Below are 22,140 nucleotides of genomic sequence, written 5' to 3'. Positions count from 1 at the left end.
AGAGAACGAGTCTCACTAAGGATTTCTTGGTCATATGTAAACTTAGGAAAGAGGGATTATATGTGCATGCATTAATGCAAGTAGGTCTATTCATTCTTGGTTGATAGTTTTAGTATTTGATAAAGTTAAAACTGAGATGTTTTTGGTATTGTTTAGTGTTGCAATTATTTTGATAGAGTGGATCATCCAACAACTATTATGAGACGAAATTGTTCTCTTGTATTGTATTCTGTTGGATAATTGAACATGGTGTGGAACTCAAAACAGCTTAAAATTATAAAGGTAAGAGATTTAATATTGCTTTGATTTTAAATGATGTGGGTGGACCACCTGCAACGCCAGAAAAGCAAAATTGACTCAATATAGTATATACATAGTTTTTTGGTGAACAATTTTTCTTCACATTAATTAATACTTCGATTTTGCCTAGTTAGAAAATTGCTAAAAACAAACTGGACGAAGAATAGTTTGAGTCACGAAAAGGCAAAGCAGCAAAACGCGTCTGATTCGTCGTCAGAGCTGCATACACAATTCCCATTAAAGAGAACAGAATTGTCATTGGAAAAGGCATGAATGACAATGCCTCTCACACTTTTTAAATTGGAGTCATAATAGAAATTAAAATAATAGTATATACATACTATTATATTTATTAATAAAAGTAATTGAAAGATAAGCAAAAATAATATTTAAATGAAAAATAAACAAAAGAAGGTTGTCTTGAAATATTGTCATTAATGCCTCTTCACTAATATTCAATTGCGTAAGATTGTCTTCAAATATGATCTGAACCCAATCTAAAAAATAAGGTTGACTCTAAAATTAAGTCATTAAGGACTGTTTTTCACTCTAAAATAAGATATTTAAATACTGAGCTTTAAATGTTTTTAGTGTTGCCTTTTAACTAAAATTAAAACTTTATTTTGATAATCAATATCAATTTTTATTACGTTAATTATTAAATAAAATTTTAATTTTAATTAAAGAACATTCCAAGATAGCAATTGGTATACCAAACGCAAGTTTTATTTTAACAATATTATTAATAATTAATATTCTCTCCTCATCCAAAAACAAGAAGAAAGGGTCATAATAATTCAAATAGTAGTAGTATTGGAGTATTCTTTTTTTTTTTTTTTTTTTTTATCTAAATTCGTTTCTCATATAAACTCTCCCTTAATTAATACTTGTCTTATTCAGTTTATTTTTAAAAATATTTTTTTAACTTGTTTAAGGCTTTTGGAAATAAAAATTCTTGAAAAGGAAACTTTCCCAACCTGTGTCTACATATAGGTTTGAAGAATATAATCCTGTTTCTGGTTTGGGTTCGGCTGGATCCCACCGGTCAAACATTTTGCACTTTTTATAGGAAATAAAAATTAGGAAAATTTTTAGAGACACGTTCAATTTAATTAAAAGAGTCACAAATAACAAATTATCAGTTAATCTATATCATTAAATACAGAATACATTATTTTAAAATTCTCATAAACAACCTCTTGGTCGAAGATAGCATGACATCCAAACTCCTGTTGTTGAATACAATAACATGTACTATGTCACTGCAGCACTAACGTTGTTTCCATCATACTTCATACGAATACAAGCACTATGGATGGTAATAATGAATTATTATCTGGTTCCAATTGCAAAAAATGCCATGCTAGACAAAGAGGGCAACAAACAATACCCTGCAAGCAACACTATATTTCATTTCACTTGAAGAAAAAACTTTACATGTTCTCAACAATCCTATATTTGCTACTTCACTCACTGTCATACCTACAAAAATTCTAGCGCATTGGTGAAAAGGCTTCATCAGCAGCAAGAAAGAATATGGTTTCATTTTATCCAACAAATTACAGTTATGTTTCCTGATCTCTCACAGTATGATCTGAGACAGTTCCCTCGGATGATACCTCCCCTTCATGGGGCCGCTCAACCCGGGAAGGATCTGACTGAGTCTTGCTGGAATCTCCACTATCAGGGTCTTCCAATATATGCTCCTGAGGTGAACACCAAATTTTAGGTGAAGCCTGCCTATGCCTAGGCTTCTTATTTCTGAAGGCGCCTTCTGAGTCTTTGAATTTGGCTCTGCCAACAGGCCTTGGCAATGGAAGTTTGGTCTCAAGAAAGCTTGAAGCACCAGAGATTGGAGCATGATGAGGACCAGGAGCAACACAGGACGCGACCAGCTGGAGCACTTCAGGAGAAGGAGACAGTCCGGAACTTGTCGCCTTTGAATGGTTTGCCACCTTCAAATTAAGAGGAGGCAAGTTGAGGTCAGATTCAATCTGCTGATGTGTTAGAGTTCCTGTCTGAGAAAGTAGAGGTAATGGTGGGCCCAAAGGAGTTGAGCTTGAAGCACCATTATCAACATGATGGCTGCTGTGGAAGTCCCTGCGATTGAACTTGTGCGATCTTCTCTTCTTTTTCTTCTTAAGACTACACCTGGGGTCCTTCGGTAGGAAGGGAGGTGGTCCGGGAATCACAAATGGAGGAATTGTGGCCTTATCTTCTCCATATAACAGGCGAACTGATTGAGCAATGGCTGATACTGTGGGTGGCAGTTCAGGATCAGGAAGTTTGGCTGGGGAGCTCACAGCTTCTCGTAACCAGTGGGGAAGTTTGTCTCTTGAAGAACTGCTTCCACCGACTTCCTCTCCTTTTGAGTGCAAAGGATCAGGTCTAACAGGGTTAGATAATAATCCAGAGCTGGTAGATTCACCATTTCCTACATTAATGCAATTATCACGCATGTCATTGGGTGATCCATCCAGAAGTATAGGTAACTTTCCACACTTGGTATTTCCTTGGTCATCCTCCTTTTGCTGTACATCAATGCTGCCTGAGCAATTCAAACCTAGTGAACCCAAGGTACTAGTTCCAAAAGAATTGAGCAGAAATGGTCTTTCAGTTGGTGCATTGGAAGAAGTTCCTGGTCTATCAGATGTTTCAGCAGAAGCATCCTCAGGAAACTTTGCTTTGTTTTTATCATAGCTCCAAGATGGAAGAGGTGCAAAGTGATCATTTTGCAGACTAGGCCGGTCCAATGTTCTAAAATGTGGCAGACTAGATGCAGAATCTCCTATCCCTAATTTCATGTCAGTCAGATGGTTTTGAAATTTTGGTGGCAAAAGGAATTTGCTCCCATGCAAAGCCCTTTCCATCATTCCATCAGAGATTGGGAAATGTGCCGATTTGGTAGACTTCGTCAACTTGGATGATCTTTGCACAGGAAAAGGTGGCCCCTGAAAGACCTTTATTTGTTCCTCTTCCCACCTAATTGATAAATCTTCAGATGTTTTATACTTCGAAAACTTTAACTTGGGATCTCTGAGCATAGCATCCCAATTACCCCTGCCATGCCTACGAACACCAATCCAGAGAGAATCAAGTTCATCTTCAGACCATCCATCTTGTTTTGACTTCTTTTTCAAAAAATTACTTGGCCCAGATCCAGTTCTCATCATTATGTTTTCAAGCACCTTCCTATGGTTTTCTGGGAAAGATGAGAATGTGGTTGGCCTGTGTCCTAAACCTAAGGTAGGGGGTGCATCCCTGTCTTGCTGATTATATCTGAATAAATCTTCAGGGGGTATTTTGAACGTAGGCAATGCTGGCATTGTTGGAAGATCTTGCATAGATGCATTCAAAGCTTCAAGTCTTCCTCCTAATGACAAATTCGGTAAGAGGTCCAGATGGGAACTTGGCATGCTCTTAGTTGTAAGTGGAAATCTGGCCAGCAACCTTTCATCAAATGGTAGGTTTGGCAAGGCCATCTTCTCCTGGAAAGCAGAGAATCTAGCACCTGAATTTTCAAATGCATCGGATTCCTTCCCTTGCACAGAGGGTGGAAACTGCAAAAAAAAAAAAAAAAAAAGGATATCAATCATAAGGACAAATGCATAAAGCCAACCACAATTGACGATAAAATCCACACATATATTAAGAGAGCATACTGGAACAAAAGGGAGACTGCTATCAGGGATGCTATTTTTGAAGCTTGGTTGTAAATTTTCTGTTGATGCGTCAGACAGCTTCGTATTTGCTGCCACTTCCTTACTTCTGACCTCAGCATCCATGGATGTCCCAGAGCAAGGGGCAAGACTGAATGGAAACTCTTGTCTGGTTCCATGTCTATTTTGTCTCCAATTTAACTTTGAAATGTTACCTTCTGATGACTCTATTTGGTTAGCATTTGGAGCACGAAGTCCCAGAACAGGCAACAAATTGTTGGTGGGTATAGAGTTCATTATGTTTAGTGCCCCCTTATGGTGATTTGAAAGAAAAATATCAGGGAGAGAACGGCCTGGATTATTGACAGAAACATCAAAGTGACTGCTAATTTTATGTTTCGAAAGCTTATCAATCCTTGATAAGGAATCAGTGTTGCTATTTTGAGCTTCTGGAAGTTGAGTGTATTTGCTGTCTCCTAGATTGATAGAAGGCCCCTCTTGAGCTGAATGCATTGGTCCAGTTCCTAGATCCCCACCCTTGGCATTGGCTGGAGACTGTGACTCAGTACCTGGAAGTCCTTCTCCAGGATGTGATTCTTTAACTGCATTCCTACGGGCAAGTCGTTCCTTTTGCCGAGCACGGAGTCTAGCACTGTTGAGCAATAGCAAGTGTAAATATTCAGCATTGAGGATTTATTTAATCATAAAGTTATACCATTGGTAACAACCAACCAGACCAGAGGACATTATATCTTGATCCACGCGATAGAAAATTGCCAATTAAAAATAATTTAAACCACAACTAAAATAATATCATCAGTATAGACAGTACTGATGAGGGAATACTGATATGCCATGTATAGTTTAATTTGTTTAGAGAAACTAATGCATTGATATTAAAGTTAACATGACCAACTTATCAATAGCATGTAGGACTTGCTAAGAGTTCTAGGAGAACAGTTTCCAGAAGTTAAATTACAGTATTAAAGGTTTATATTTACAGATGCATTAAAAAAAACTAGTTAACACAGAAAAAATAAGGAAAACAAAGGAGGAAATCCTTCATGATAATTTACATGAGCAGTAAGAAAAACAAACTCCCTAATACAATATTGCATTTCAAAACCCCTGCACATTCTCAAAAGAAACCTTGAAAGAAGCCTAAGCAGGACACCAAAAAGAAGCCATAAAGACAAACCAACAAAAAAATACTCAACTGTGGACATATACATCTCCCATAACCATATTTAATAACTGTAACATAATTCAAAAAGTTCAAAAACAAATCATACAATTTTGCCTTCAGGGCCCGTCCTGCTGGTGTATATTCACGCTCCGGCTCTGGTTCTGGCTCTTTTTCCTCCTCACCGCCACTCTGGTTGAACAAACACACCAATAGAAAACATAAAAAAAATGACACATAATTTCTACAAGGACAAATTAAAATGAAGTTGAACTTAAATACTGAAGCTCAAAATAGATGAAATAATGTGAAAACTTCAATACTCAACAATTAAGCAAGTAACCCTCAAAAAGTGAACAGAGAACTATTTACAGCCCTTCCCATAAACACTAAGCTGATGTTTAGATTTACAGCAGAGATATAAAGAGAAAGAAAATGAGAGAAAACTAGAGAAAGTTTATTCTGAATGTTCTGAATACATAGATTTAACTAGAATCTAAGCGTTCATAGAGATCCTGTCTATATAGAAGCTATTCATTACACAGATCTGATAACAGCATACTAACTATTGATAGTTAGGCTAAACCCTAAACAGACATCTAAAACTAACACGGTTATATATTCCGACTACGGGAAATAAACTAGGACAGGAGTAGCCCTACGCAAATAAGGAAGTCCTAATTTACAAGATTAAAATCTCCATGTTAAATGTAGCACACCGACACACCCTACCAATATTTATCCATCTTATTGTATCGAGTCACATGATTACACTGAAGAAACCAATTCCACTCCACTACACTGGAGACATGTTTGAGGAAGTTGTGACACAGGAAAGAGTTTTTTACTTTTTAACTTGGAAGGCATAATATAACAAAATGCTATAGGTCCACTAATCTTAAACTTAATTAGCTTATATATCTGATTAAAGCATGCAGAAGGATATTTCAAGATTTCTTGATAAATAAAACCTTATCATCATCTTCCACCAGTGATATTCAGAATCAAATACATAATAAAGAAAATATTGAGCATATTATAACAAATAGGCTTTTGCTTACAAGCAGAAAGGAAGCAAATTACCTCACTCATAGTTTCACTTGGGTGTGGAGCATATACTTCCCTATAAGAAACAGCTTTCCGCTGCCGCTTCCCTCGACCAAGAGCTGCTTCCTCCTCACTTTGATATTTCTCCCACCTGCAAACCAGATTAAAGGAGCCACAAAATTCAAGCTAAAACATATTAGTCACACTGCTTGATAGCTAACAATGCTGTCAAATGCAAGGGAACAAGAATATAAATTTTTGTGCTACCATCACTCATAGAGATAAAACTTATTCCGCACTCTACTTAAAATATTCTAATATTTTAAAAAGTGGTTTCTTATAATCATATCTCCTTTACCATCATGGCCTCAAAAGAGTTCATTGCTTGTCGCTTCAGTTCTTACAAATAATTATGCATTAATGTGTTAGGATTGTAGCTAGGATTTGCAGAGGTGCATAAATCTTGTAGTTAGAATCTACAGCTATGTTTAGTTCTTGTATGCGTTAAGTACTTTGCTACCTCACATAATCAAGATTCAAGACCAGAGTGTAGTCACTCATGAGATTAAGGCCCATTTGTTTAGGCTTTTTTCCCCCCTTTTTAAAGAAGGTGATTTTAAAAATGTATTGAAAGGTGATCTATTTTAAAATTTTATAAAAAGCTGAAACCATTTTTTGTTTGGTTACAATTATAAAAAGCAGTTGTAGGTAGTTATAATTCTCAAAGCTAATTAAAACATCTTCTCAAAATAATGAATTATAAAACCATTTTTTCTAGAAGCTACTTAAAGTCTTAAACATCTCAAAATAATCAGAAATCTGATCATATGTTTGGTTCAACTTATTTGAGAGAAATAATCACTTATTTTTAATACTTTTCTCAGAGAGACTTTAAAAAATAAGCTATTACCAATCACACTGATTTTAAACGCTTACACACGTGAAATATTCAAATGCAAATTGAATAGCCTCTCCTACTAACAAGTCTACTTTCGATTTCTGTATCTTCCCAAGTGGTAATCTGATTTCTTGAAAAAGTAAGAAATAAATTATGAACAAAAATAGACTATCAAGTCATGACTTCAATTACTTGCAATTGCTCAATAAGCAAAGATTTGAGGAAGTTGCATAGACGAGTTATTTATGATAATCAAGCAACTTCACACATTGTTTCAAATTCAATATTACTGAGAGAACCCAACATATTGAGATTGATTATTGTTTTATTATAGAGAAAAACTCATTTGAAGACATCAATACCAACTTTGCCAAGTCATTGAGAGATCCTCCAATTACCTATATATGCAGCAAGTTGGTACATTTGATTAATATACTCAACTTGATGGGGCGTTAGAAATAATGTAATTATAATAAGTGTACATTACATGTTATGTAATTACGTTAATTAGAGAAACTACATACTCTTCTAATTATTTGTAATTGCACTTGTATTTATGACTCCTAATATAAATATAAGTTTCATCATGTAATTCAAACACATGGATTCACTCATGTTCTCTCGTTCCTCCTCTTTTTCAACATTATCTAGCTTCATTTGCTGTGTTTCACTCTTATATGGTATTATAGCATTTTTCCAAGCCTAATGTTGTGGCCCAGTCCATTTCATTCCACTTCTAATCCACCACCACTGCCAAGTGAATCCCCATCCTCTCTAAGAATGTTCTCTCACACACGATATATGTTTGATTGGATGATTGCAATTTCATTCTACAATAACAGCAGGTAGAAGCAGTAATTAAAGCATATCATTTTCATAGGTTTGTTGTAAACATGAAGATTCCACTACAATTAAATTAGATGAAGACTGAGGATTAGAACTAGCCAGTAAAGCATGCATGCAGCGGGAACAGTAAGATCAAATGTTCTCCTAGGAGCTCAATCTTGGTCTTAACCAACATTTTACTCTTTAATAGACATGGTTGGCCCAAACTTGAACAAATAAAAGCCTAAAGGGGTCGGGCTATAAAAGCTCAGAATTAATTTACACCTAAATTTTAAAGCTCAAGCCTTGTATTTTAGCAAACTTATTCGAATCGGCCTCTTTTGCTAGCTCTAAGTAGTATTGCCTTCAAATCAAAGCTCTAATTGATTCAACCATAAAATGTCCCACATTAACTAGAAATAGAGCAAGAATACTCCTAATAAAGGCTTGGGTAGTCCTCCATTAAGCTAACTTTTGGGAGTGAGTTAGGCCAAGCACTATTTGGTATCAGAGTCTATCCAGTTTGAATGTTGAGCTGTCCATAAATGTTCAATCTTGTTGGGCCACCTAAAGATGTCTAATCCTGTAAACTTCATGTACTAGATGTTCAGTCTTAGGTGTGAGGGAGGTGTGATAAAATGTCTCACATTGGCTAGAAATAAAGTCAGAATACTCTTTATAAGGAATTGGGTAATCCTTCTCCTACAAACTAACTTTTGAGAGTGAGTTAAGCCCAACTTTACTAATAATCCTCAAAGTATTACTTTTAGAAATTTGATGCTTTTGTCACCTTAATTAGTAGCCATTTAGAACATTAGAATGTTCGAGACCTTGGAGCTTTGCTTCTTGCTCATGAAGCAAGACTTGAAAAGCATAGGCAAACTACATTTTCAGATGTGCTCTTCGTGAACCCAGCTCAAGGTAATCCTAAGGAATCTGTTTGAAATCAACATAAACAGCACTGTGTATATGACCAAGGATCTCTTGTGAAGGGAGTCTTAAAATAGAACCAATTCCTAGCCCTCTGCCTTCATTTGACCAGTAATAGATTCTTAAAGCAGCTGACTGAGTAACAGATTATGTTACAGTTACAACAGTGAATAACAGTCTAATCTAACAGTATCAGTTCAGCAATTACATGAGCATATTACGATCACCTTGAAAGATGTATCCACTTTCTTGGCATGTCTGATACACAAACTTCCTTAAAAAACAGAAGAAAAAAAAAACATGAACAGAAACCAATACAAACACCTAAGTCTTATCCCACTACGCATGGTTGGCTTAACAGAAACCCACAGAAACAAGTAAAACATATTTATATCACAAAACTTTTGTTTGTATTTCAGGTCATTTCAGACAAGGCAGAATTGTCCTCATCTACATGTACGAGTGCTCTTCAGCAACAAAATGCAGCTTTCACCGTTATGTTTCAAAGTTATATCAATGGCCCTTGAAATGATATTGTTTTTCTTATTAAATCCTTATATTATTTATACAACCAATAACTGTTCACACATAAGTTGGACATTGTTGAAGTAATATATGACATCAAAAGAGGAGACAATCAAATAGAAGCTCCTTACCTCACACGCAGTAGTCTATCCCATTCATTTTCTTCATTGCCAATAGCTGCATTATCGTCTTTCTTCTCAGAATTTTGCGTACACATATCATCAGTCCCAATAGGAGGAGATTCACCTACTACATGTTCTTCTGTTGGTTCATCATTCCACTCAAGGGCCTAAGTAAGAAATTTTCAATCACAATAAGGGGAAGAGTAATCTTCATTATATATCTTAACTGTATGTAAGAGCAAGAATATACAATTTCAGAAAAAAAATAAGGGGAAAACTTAACCATTCAATTAACATACAACTTCAGAAAAAATAGAAGGGGAAAAATTAACTATTCAATTAACATAGATATATCCAAAGTTTATGGGAGAAAGAGACTTAAAAAAAAAAGGGCTGCATACATCAGCGCCCCCCCCCCCCCCCAAGTGGAGAGGCTGTTTCCAGGATTTGAACCATGACCAACTAGTCACAAGACAGAAACATCATCATTTTGCCAAGGCTCACCCTCAAAGAAAGAATCAAGTATAACATTAAAAATAAATGGAACAAAATTCCAGAGAATTCAGCACAAAGGGAACAGAAGCATCACCAATACTTCGTTTAGATTGTGTACATGTTAATCTACAGGTGCTACTTCAAAGAATTATAGTGAACCAAGTACAACCATTAATTACAGAACAGGAAAACTTAAATTGGTATATAAGCACTCAAACAACAAAGATAGTCGCACAAAGCAAAGGTATCTAAGAAAGGGAAAAGAATAAGCCACAAGAGAAAGAAAGAGATGAGAACACAGGGATATGTCCTTGTCTAAACACAAACAAGCAAAACAAGATTCATGCATCTTACAGAAACACACCATTTGACTAAGTTTATTGGTAACATTCTAATTTCCAGCCAAAGTTTAAAGAAATAAACACAGTATCAACTAAACATTACTCAATTACTTCACCTTTACTGAGCCCAGCATATCATTCTCAGAATCCCCTTCAGCAATGTCAGTTGAACCATCTTGAAGGTTTGAGCGATCAAGCAATTTTAAAATAGCATTTTCATCCCACAGAATCTTGCTGCTGCTATCAGTACACTTATCTTTGTACACATCTCCCAGACCGCCAGTCCTTTTCCGATGCTTATGTTCTATATCTGCCACTGCCTCATCTTTGTTACCATTGTTATTTTCACTCAGGTCCTTCCCATTCAGTCCAGGAGAATCGTTGAAAAGTTCCTCAGTTCCCCACTTTAAAATATCTTCCACTTCTTTTTGAGATCCAGACTTATTTACAAAAAGCTGATCAAGCATCAATTTCTTCTTAGCAAGCTGCAAGATGCGCTCTTCAACACTAGCACGAACCACTAGCCGATATACTAGAAGTCTATTTGATTGTCCAATTCTGTGTGCTCGATTCATTGCTTGGATATCTGCATGAGGGTTGAAATCAGAATCATAGATGATGACAGTGTCAGCAGTTGCCAAATTTATCCCAAGTCCACAAGAGCGAGTGGATAACAAGAAAACAAATCGGCTTTTGTCTTGGTTAAAACGTGCAATAGCTGCCTGGCGATCAGCTACAGAAACAGAGCCATCCACTCTCTCATATGTTTTAGGCCCAAATTCTATGCTCAAATAGTCCTCCAGGATGTCAAGAAGCTTGGTCATTTGTGAGAAAATGAGTACTCTGTGACCTTCCCTGTGTAAAATCTTTAGCATAGAATGCAAAAGAGTCAACTTAGCAGAAGCCTTTATTCTCATTTCATGAAGGAACTCAACAGATCCTGAATCAGGCTCAGTTCCCGGTATGAGATATGGATGATTGCAGACCTTCCTCAGTTGCATCACAATGTTCAGCATAGATTGTTGGGCGACCCCTTTCCCAATATTCCGCAATAATTGATAATTCTTTGTAAGCATTGCACGATAATACTCAGCTTGGATAGATGACAATTCAACAGGAACCATTCTTTCTGTCTTGGGGGGAATATTTTGCATGGCATCTTTTTTAAGTCTACGAAGCATGTGAGGAGCAACAAGTTTTTTCAATTCATCAACTTTCTCCGCAGTCGTAAGATCATTAAATTTCTCCTCAAATAAAGATAGAGAAGGAAATGAAGCTGGCTGCAAGAAGTTAAGCAAGTTGTACATCTCACCAAGGTTGTTCTGGAGAGGAGTACCTGTCAACAGTACACGATGTTGAAAAGAGAATGTATTTAGCAAACTGAAAAGCTTACTTTCTGAATTCTTCAGTCGATGGCCTTCATCAACAACAAGAACTTCCCAAGGAACTCCACGCAAATGAGAAGAATCAGCAAGAACCATTTCATAGGTAGTTAAAAGCACATTAAATTTATAGGCTTCTGTTTTCTTATTCAATCCACTTGGATCATTTGCATGCCATTCATACTGGCGAATTATGGATCTTGCTTTAGCACAGCCATGATATTCTACAACATTCACATCTGGAGCCCATAGAGCAAATTCAGCAAGCCAATTAGGCATTGTGGAAAGTGGTACCAAGACCAAGCAAGGAAGTGAAACTTTGAATTCAAAATACAACGATGAAATAAAAGCACAGGCAGATACTGTTTTCCCAAGTCCCATCTCATCAGCAAGTATCACATTTTTGGACTTGTACCAGCATTTACGCAACCAGTTCAAAGCCTCAAGCTGGTGGGGAAACAAAGAACCACCTTTCAGATCCGTAGGTTGCTCAGTAAGATTAAATATATCATTTTGATGGTCATTGCTTTTTCTAGTTGAATTTTCCTTGGATGCATCCCTTTCCTGCGTGAGGGTTTCGAGCTTATTAAAAAGGGTAATCAAATGAGAAGAATTTTGTAGCACTGGTTCCTCCAAACCTTCCCAAGTGCATTCATCATAAGGTAGTCCAGTCCATTTTACAAATGCTTCAGATGTTCCATGTTTGGAATTTCGAAGAGCAAGCACTCGCTGAGGCTGCTTCCAACGCTCCTCACAGATATTAATTATTGCCATCCCATACTTTGCCTTGTAATTTTCTAGTTTTCTCTTAGCAAGAACTTTTAACTGGGATTCAGAAATCCAACTATTATGAATATGAGACTTTCCTACCCACTTAACTAAAAATTCATAGGAAACTTTCTCTCCATTTGGACCTGCACATTCGACTACATTAGCATCCTGCTTGCCATTCATTCCCTTCTCTGCATTCGTTTCTTTTTGTTTTGTTTCAAGAGAGACATGTATTTCACAATTTTGTGAAAGCTCACTGTTGTCCTCACTTCTTAAAGCAACATTAATTCTCTCCTGTGTTTCCACCTTGTCATTGGGTTTTTCCAACTGTTCAGCAGATACAGCAGAATCACGCTGATCTTTACCATCCCTTGGACAGGGACCTAAATCATCAGTGGCTTTACTCAATGAATCTACAGGATTTCCTTTCTTACTTTCTTTTGTCATTGATCTTCTGTATACATGAATTCTCTCTGCTCTATTAGTGTTTTTCAACATTCCTTCTTCATCAGAATTCTTGATGACATTTTGACGATCATTGACAAGATTTTCAGTCAATTCAACATCCAAATCATTATCACAAGCAGAATTATCCTCTAGTAGTCTGGTCTGGTTTTCTGATAATACCAGATCACCAGAAGGTGAGTCATCTGCAATGTTCAAAGATAAGTGTCGCATTGAATTTGTGTTCTCACCTTGAATTCGACACCCTAGAACCCGATCAACCTGCAAGATGGATATACAAGTAGAATAAGTCATGATAATCAAAAACAAGATTCCAGGGGAGGCATTTTCTTAAACAAATCCAGCAAAAGCTCTTTCTAGATGGTTACCTGCAGAGGTTCAACAATAGTACTGTTTTCATGCATCAAAGTTTCGTCCACAAGATTTCCTGTTTTATCAAGTTCATTTGATGTGTCTTTCATTGCCTGAGGGAGCTTCTGCATCCAGGCAGAAACAAATTATGCTTATAGTTTAACACAAATGCAGTAGCATCTCAACAACAATAGTAAACATATTCTAGAACCCAGTTAGTAGTCTATCAATTAAATCAATGATAAGATAGTAGGATTAATATATCCAAAATTTCAAATATTAGGCTTAATATACTTTACCACATCATGCTGCTGTGATAACTATAAACCGCAGCTAGTGGCATACCTAAATCTAATGCAATGTAGCAAAATTTGCAGACTTCAAGAAATACTTATAGCTTTATTTTTCATTCTTTTCTGAAGTCTACATCTAAAAAGTCTGACAGAAGAAGTCTCTAAACATGATAATATTCAAAATTTCTCTACTAATAAAGGAGAATGGATTTATACCAATCATCTATGTTGAGAATAATTGTAAATAAATAGGGAATATTTATTTATTATTTAGATAGTGTTATTTTTTATAAATATGTAACAGAATATTGTGTAATTATTACATAATCATTATAAATAAAGCCCTCCACTGTGTACATATACACACAGATTTCACTCAATGTCTCTCGATTTCTCTCCACAGTTTAAAATAGGCATGCTTTAACAACAGCACTATTTACATAGTCTACCATGGCCCAGAATTGATGTCAAAAGGGACAAAAGAAGAACAATGCTTAAACTCAACTTTTAAGACAAAGTGGAAGTTTGAAATTTTAATATCAATCAAATTAAATATGTAAATTATTTATAAATATACAAATATTTTGTCTACATAAACCTAAGGGTAAATATTATTATGTCAGGATTTAGTCAATGTAAATGTTAATAAAATGATATCTACATCCAAAGTGAAAAGTAAAATTATCTCCAAGAGTATGTAATAACTACTGATAAGTACTAGATACAAGATAAAATGTTCTATAGGTTATTAAAAGTAAAAATCCAACAAGATAGTAGAGAGTAGAACAAGTACCTTATCTTTCTGCTGGGCGTAAGAATTCTTATTTCCAACATCCTCTTTTGATACAGATGCAGAAATGCTATGCATTATAGACTTCTGCTTCTTATTTACTTTATTACTTCCAGACTTGGACTTTAAGGAAGGATTGACAATTTTTTTCCCCTTTTCAGTCTTCCGTTTCTTTTGACTAGGATTATCATTAACAACTTTATTCTTCCTTTTTCTCACTTCCTCTCCTCCAGCAGTAACAGCAAGAACAAGTGTTTTTCTTAAAGGAAATTTATTGCAAGATAAATCGGTCCTCCCCTCCATCTGTTCATCATTTACTTCTAAATTAGTAATTTTAGGGAGAGATAAAACTTCCTTGACTGGCGAAGTTGACTTCCTGTCCATCGGGGAGTCTGTTGGGGACAAGTTTAATTTCTTCTCATCAGGATCCACACATGACGAAGTTCCTTCCATAGGACTCCCAAGAGACGGGTCAACTGGCTTGTTGCTACAAGTTGCATCTACGGGAGAAGACAAAAATTTCTTTCCAAAAAATTTGACTCCTATGTTCGAAATAGATTTTCCTTTGCTGGAGGACCTTTTCTTTGAAATAAGTTTACTTCCAAAAAGTCCAGATACTTTTTCAAGGTTAAGTGAGTTAACTTCACCTTTTGATTTTGCAGTGACAATCTTTGTCCTTGCTCGTTTTGAAATTGAATCCAGGTGGTTTATGGGCTTTAGCTGATCATTTCCTTCAACGCAGCTTGGACACTGCCACTTCCCATTAGGGATGCGCTTCAGGAGATAATATCACAAATGATTGAAAACAAAATCAGATTTTTAAAAAAAATACAAGAACCATAAGTTGTAATTGATAAAAAGCACACCATGCAACCAGATTTGAACATACCTTAAGAGGTGGATCAAGACATTGTAAATGATAAGTGCGAGGACAGCTATCACAGCACAATAAATTGCCACCAACATCACAGATCACGCATTCGTAGTAATACTGGATCAGAAGTTTCATTACATCAAGTTAGAACAGTCAAGTAGAAATAATAAAAAAGTCTTAAACTGGAAGCATCCCAAAATGTTTGTCTTGTAAATAGAAAAGAAATATAAATTAATGAAGGTAGAAGTATGAAAACACAGGATAAGATACACTGCTAGAAAATAAAATACATGACAAACAAAATGAAAGGATATTATTGAGATGACAATGACATCCAAATCCAATACAAGTGCATATCTGGCAAAAGATATTTTTTTTGACAAGGAGAGATTATGTTAACATAACAGTACAAAGATAGGAAAGGAAAATACATCCTCTAAAAGGAAACAAGAAAGAATAAACAAATTAAATAACTTCAGGAAAGTAAGCCAACTACAGGATGACATATCAGACAAGATCCCTTCAAAGAGCCCAGTAGCTCAACTCCATGAAAAACAAAATTACAATTTTTCCCAGATAAGAGACAGTACTATGTACTTCTGAAAATATTTTTGCATTTCTCTCCTACCTCAATATTCCAAATAAATGCATACGCTGCACATTGCCATATTCATCTCACTCCAAGTCTGCCAAGCTACCAGACAATGCAAAAAGTAGGGCCTATTTGTGTCAGGACATTTCAGGAACATGACACAATCTTATAGAAATTAGAGAGTGCTGAATTCTGCATATCTAGGCAGCATATTGATCTCATTTATAATAAAATTACAATCAATTATCAAGCAATGAAGCAGCTGATTAGGATCTATTCAATAAATTGAAAGCAATGATCATAATTATAGGTGATCATATATAAGCGTGCTAAATACCAAGATCAGTAACTCTAAGGAACTCGGTAAATAAGTCTGCTAGATGGTTTCATGTGGTGACACTGTAGGTCATGTGCAGATCTTTATTCTTCTGATGTGAAGATTAACAATGGTCAGTAATACAAATGGTGGCTGGCAGGTAGCACAGTCATTAAAGGCAATGAAAAATAAAAATACTCAGTTCAAATGGAGAAAGATAACACAATTGGAATTGGATGGTTCCACCAGCTATTTCACAGTGAGTAAGAATGAAAATGATAGGAGGAACTTGCTGGATTGAGGCACAGCAGAGGAAGGCACTGCTACAAAGGGAAGAGTGTTAACAGGTAGCCATTAGAGAACCCTAGAAATGCAATTCTTGGTGGGAATAGATGTTTTCTCCTTTGGTAAAGATGAAGCAGTTGCAGAGCATAGTTGGAATGTTAATGTTGACCTTGAAGGTGCTTCATTGAATCATCAAGATCTGGGTATCAGTACCAAAGTGCTAACAAGGCTGGAAATGAGTTTGGCATGTTTCTATACAAAAAACTGTCAAGTTGAGCATTTTTGTGATGTTTCTGGCAACTTCAGAGCGTAAGTTCAGCAGTGAGAAAATTGGACAGTGGGAATACTTTATGCTAGGATTGCTGATACTAGCGAGGGGTATCGCTGTGCACTCACTTTAGATATGCTTTCATGGCAATGCAAGACAAGTTGCATGGTTCTGACCAATTTTTTCAAGCAGTCCAAACAATAGTTATTGAGCATACCAGGTCTAAAAAGCATCTTTGATGCCTTCAGGGTGTGATGCAAGGAGGGGGCAGCAGTTTAAATGTGCTCCTTGCAGTACTTAATGACCTAAATGATGGTATTGCTGTCATCATTCAGCAAAGAAATCACACTATCAGTGCTTTGACTGCCAATGCCTCCTGCACCTCAAAAAAAAAAAAGGCATCATAGTCAACGAGTGGGCTGAACTGAGATACATCCGAGTAGACAACTAGCTGGAACAGTGATTTTGGGCTTTGGGCTAGTCTATGGTGGAACTGGCTGGAGAAGATGCCTCACACTCCGTCATGCACCAGTGAGGCATTCTTTATCAGATTTCAGTAATTTGCATGTAGCAACACATCAGAGGTCCATCAGCAGCAATATTCCGGTAGTTGAGTGACAAACAAGCTTAGTCACTTCTGAACTGAGGAAACAAAAACTCCAAAGAGTAGCATGTAGGGGGTTAAAGTAAGGTTCTGATGACTACTGACTACGCAGCTGATGCAAAAGTGAGAATCATGAGACAGACACCATGAAACAGAAATTTTACATTTTTGGGAACTCAGCAGAACATTAATGCAAGTGTAAGCCACGGAGGATGAGTATGCTGAATTATGTGTATCTACGCCGAACATTGATTTCTAATTAATAGTATAATTTCAATCAATAAATGAGCAAATTATTAGATGATTTGCAACCTATCCATTAACACATTTACCTCAATCATCAAAATTTTAGATTTAGACATGCTAAATCTAAGATGTCTTATTTCCAATTACAAACAATCATAATTTTCATGTTGCTTAACCCGTCTGGACATCCAAAAGCCTCTAAACAGTGAAGTTGACATAGCAGAGGCCAGAACTAATGTAGCAACAATTGTCTAGACTCAAAGACAAACATAGTGAAAACAGCCAGTAAATGAAATACTAGGATATATTCAAATTCTCAAACTCAACACTGTGTGTATTTAGCTGAACCATTACAACCTAGGTTGTGAATAGCACGTGATAGAGCTGCTATGGCGGTATGACATCTCGTCACAGTGGCCAGCCACTATTTTGAGCTCATCCCACTGCATGTCAGTGTTGTGGCAATAATTAAATTCATCCATATATTGACATTTTATAGTCAAATATTTCATTGTATAAATATAAAAATGAAACATAATACAAATATTTAAGTCACATTAGCCACAATGACACTAAAAAATGGTTGACAGCATAAATTATCCATATATACCTTCAAATCAATCACAATGACACAAAAAAAGAACTGGGATTACATAAATCAGCCATATATACCTTCATATTAGCCACAATGACACAAGAAAAGGGCTGTAACTGCATAAATCAGCCAAATACCTCCAAATAATCTAGTCATTCTCCCCAAGATCAATATCACTTAGCTCATGATCCTCATTTTCCACTGGTAAAGGCTCTTCTTGTTCTTCTACCCCTTCCTCTCCATCTCTAAGTATCTCTTCAATTTCACTCTCATCTTCAATTATAGATTTCCCCTCTTATTGGTCCTAGCATCTAAGTTTTTCTGAATAGGGAGTGAGGAGTTGAGAGACCACAATAATGCACTAGGAGACAAAGGGAAAAGCAACAAACATTGTGGAGAAGAGAGCAGAGCACGTGGGAACAAGAATCCAAGGATTTTTCTTTGAAATATAATAGTGGATCTCGCTGCAGAGTGAGTATCAAAAGGTTCCCACACATTTCGCATAAAATTTCTATTGTCTGTTGTACTCTTGCATTCATCAATAAAATTTCTATTCTATCAAAAAACACAAAATGAAGTATTCCAAACATGGAATTACAACAGAATCTCATCCCATATCACTTTGCTTATTTATCCTCTTTTTATTAAAGGGCTAAGGTAAACTTTCTTTATGTAATAAATTGGACATATAAAAGGTAACTCACCCCGTCATTTCCTTTCTTCTTAGATGAAACTTGATCAGCAGCCACTTCAGTCTTTAGCACATGTTTAGCTGAAGCATGTCTAGAAGATTCAGATGTTACTGAATTGTCTTCTTTACTGTTGGACTGCTCTTTACCAGAGGACTGTTCTGGTCCTAAAGGAAGTTTTCTCCGCTTACGTTTTAAAAGCCAATTCCTGTTAAGCATTTTAGGTGCTGATGATTTGTTTTCTTTCATCGTTCATATATGCATCCTACATGTACAATCAGCACTTTGAGCATCAGCATGTGATGAGAAAATGAAAATCAAAAGCATCATATTTTTAAAACAGTACTAATAATCTTGCTCATGTCTGTTCATTGACGCAGCACAGAAAACAATTACAGGGAAAAAGTTTAGTGCAAGCAATTAGTGCACAAGGTAGAAAGAAATAGTATTGAACAATGACTAAATACTGAAATAGCCCTCGTAATCATCAGCGTTTCTCATAATATTTGAAAAAAAAAGCTCAACCATTACCAGAAAAATATTATAGATGTGTGCCAAACTAGAGAAAACATTCTAATAATTTATTCAGAGTACAAACCATTCAATTTTTTTAATAAAAAATTATTAAGGAAGAAAAGTGAGATACAAATGCAAGAGGATAAGAAATCCTCAAAAACTGAAAGCAGCATCAAAAAAGAAAGATAAAAACAAGAGACTAAGAACATTAAACATGCAGCACAGCACACCAATCTCTTGGATGATCTGTCAAAGACAACCCCTTAAAAAGATATTTGGCATAACACCACAAAGAAGCTATGCACATTCATTTTTATTTTTTTATTGAAAATTTATGTAGTCCTCATTCTCTAAACACCACACTATAGTAATTATTCATGAGCACTAACATCGCTCAACATGGGAAGCAAACCTATTGGATTTGGGAGAGATTCATAATCAATCTCAGCAGAATTCAAAATATCAAGTTTGCATTTAAAATCTAGTCCTCTTTCCACAACTGAAATTACCACAGACTGCCTCTGATAAAGTATTCATCAGCTGATTAGACAAAGTCCATCTTCTTTGAAAACCAAACCAGTATAAAAAGGGGTTTTTCGCCTCAAAAGGGAAATCTCCATGATAGCTAAAGGGCAATCAGTCCACTAGGTTAGTCTTGAACTTGGATTGAAGCTTCAAAACTGACAGTGATTTAGTACGTTGGCTCAAATAGGCTTTGATTATAGTCCATGCAGTCTTATCTTGGTTTCACTGACATTACATGAAAATCTGCGCATGCTTCATTCATTCAAGTTGTGATTATTCCAACGTCTAATGAATTTGGAAAATCCAGCCCACTTAAATCTTGAGAAAGGTCTTAGGTAAAGAAATAGTTGAAGCGAGGTATAGTTGTTGTCGATAAAAAAGTAATTTCTAACTCGTTATTTGTTAAGGTAACGAGTCAATGGAAAGCAAAATCAATTACCACATACAACAAATTTCATGATAATGGAATGCAGCAAATAATGTCAAGCCAAAGTTTCATGATAATGCCAAAATCAAAGCAAATGGGATGTTTCGCTTAAGAATGAACATTTACAACAACGACAACAATAACCAAGTCTTTTCACTCAAGAATGAATGTTTCAGGACAAGGAAAAACTCTCCTTGAAAAAGTTAAAACAGAAGCAAAGATTTTATCATTTAATGCTTGGAAATATTTGCATTCAGCCACACAACACATCTTTGCAGATAGACTAACACGAATAACAGCATCACCCTTTATTATGGAAAGTTAGAAACATTGAATCAATAGCCTACATCCATCCTTTTGCAAATGTCAGCCCCCCTTTTGCAATAATATTCATAATAAGCCAAAAAATACATCCAAGATAACCTAGACGTGCCTAAAACATACTGTTTCCCCCAAAAAAACAATTACTAGCATACAAAGTTACGCAAATTTAAATTTCTTGAGATACAACAGAAAAAAACCTTTTCGGCTACCACACTCATTCCAGAATCAAAGCAGGATTAGATCAATCATAGAAGCATAGACAAACTACTAAGGAACACAGTCATCTAAAAACTATTAAATGAAGCATATACAATGAACGGCTAGTCACAGTATGTTCAAGCACACCACAAAAAAGAAACACACAAAAGCCAGCAATTTGCTCCCAACTCATGAAGCATTATGCACATTCAACTTCAAGCGAGACCCAGAAGCCCCTTCAAGAAACAAATAGACTCAGAAAGCAGTTCAAAATCCAAGTGACAATCAAGCTCATTAAAACATCAAACTTCGGAAGCAAGAATCACAATTACAGAGCAAGTGTCTGAAGAATCAAAACAAGAACCAGTTGAAATTAGACAAAAAAAAAAAAAAAAAAGCGATGCCCACAAAACCCCAGAACCAAAATTGCAGCAAGAAGCAAAAAGAAGGAAAATTGAGAAGCATACCAATCTGGCTGATGGATCAAATAGCAGCACGGAGAGGGATTGCATGAGATTGGAAGAGCGAAAAGGGGAAAGTGGGTGTGCAGAAAGGGAAGGGTATTAGGGCATGGACGCAACGAGATGAGAGACACGAGGAGAGAGAGAGAGAGAAGGGGGCAGACAAATGAATAAATAGAGAGAGAAAAAGAGATAGCTGTTGTTGTTGTTGTTTGTTGATGTTGTCTTGTAGAGAGAGAAAGAGTGGTAGAGAGAGAAAGACACACAAATACGGATTCGCCGGGGTCATAGGACGGGGTTACGCTCTGACATGGCAGGAGAGAGAGAGAGTTGTTGTTGTTGTTCAACCCAAAACCAAAACCACTCTCCCACTCTAACCATGCCACGTGGCATCACGAGGAGTCTTTGCTCTCTCCCTCCCTTTCTCTTCTTCTCAAATCGCTCCCAACTGAACTATCATCGTTTTTCTTCTCTCCAATTATCCCTTTTCCGTTTTTGTGTCTCACATTTTTCTCTTTCTTCTTCTCAGTGCCATCATCTATTGCTTCCTGCATCTGTGCCTTCATGGGGTGCCCCATTTTTCCCTTTTTCTTTTTTCTTTTTTTTTAATATACCCTTTATCTTTTTCCTTCATATCTCTCCTTTTGGGCATCAAGGATCAAGGATTATTATGTGTGCATGCTATAAAGTTCCTCTTTTTTTATTTCTTCCCATTCAATGTTATCAAATATAGGTTTTACTATTTCCGATGACAGAATCTATTTCAAACAGCCTCATAATATCTAAGCTAAATCTCCATCTACTTTTAATTAAGTTTTCGAATCCAACTATTCATGCTTGCCT

The 22,140-nt window shown here is 36.1% G+C and overlaps 1 protein-coding gene across 2 annotated transcripts; it reads right to left on the bottom strand.

Moving 5' to 3' along the window:
* Window positions 1-1,155: 1,155 nt before the first annotated feature.
* LOC113857453 (protein CHROMATIN REMODELING 4) lies at window positions 1,156-21,847 on the bottom strand. 2 transcript variants are annotated; one of them, XM_027489372.1, is made up of 11 exons: window positions 21,304-21,847; window positions 18,862-19,111; window positions 15,267-15,368; window positions 14,381-15,151; window positions 13,312-13,419; window positions 10,442-13,204; window positions 9,499-9,656; window positions 6,226-6,340; window positions 5,252-5,334; window positions 3,963-4,611; window positions 1,156-3,860 (listed from the first exon to the last, which is right to left on the bottom strand). In XM_027489372.1, exons 2-11 carry the CDS (start codon window positions 19,093-19,095, stop codon window positions 1,866-1,868), a joined length of 6,978 nt encoding a protein of 2,325 aa, XP_027345173.1. In that variant the 5' UTR covers window positions 19,096-19,111; window positions 21,304-21,847; the 3' UTR covers window positions 1,156-1,865. The 2 variants fall into 2 exon arrangements, with proteins under 2 accessions (XP_027345173.1, XP_027345172.1); XM_027489371.1 differs by having other exon boundaries at window positions 1,156-4,611.
* Window positions 21,848-22,140: the final 293 nt, after the last annotated feature.

The sequence above is a fragment of the Abrus precatorius genome, unplaced genomic scaffold (assembly GCF_003935025.1).
Source record: "Abrus precatorius isolate BTA unplaced genomic scaffold, Abrus_2018 Scaffold2, whole genome shotgun sequence".
Lineage (NCBI taxonomy): Eukaryota > Viridiplantae > Streptophyta > Magnoliopsida > Fabales > Fabaceae > Abrus > Abrus precatorius.
This window is presented reverse-complemented; position numbering and strand designations above follow the sequence as displayed.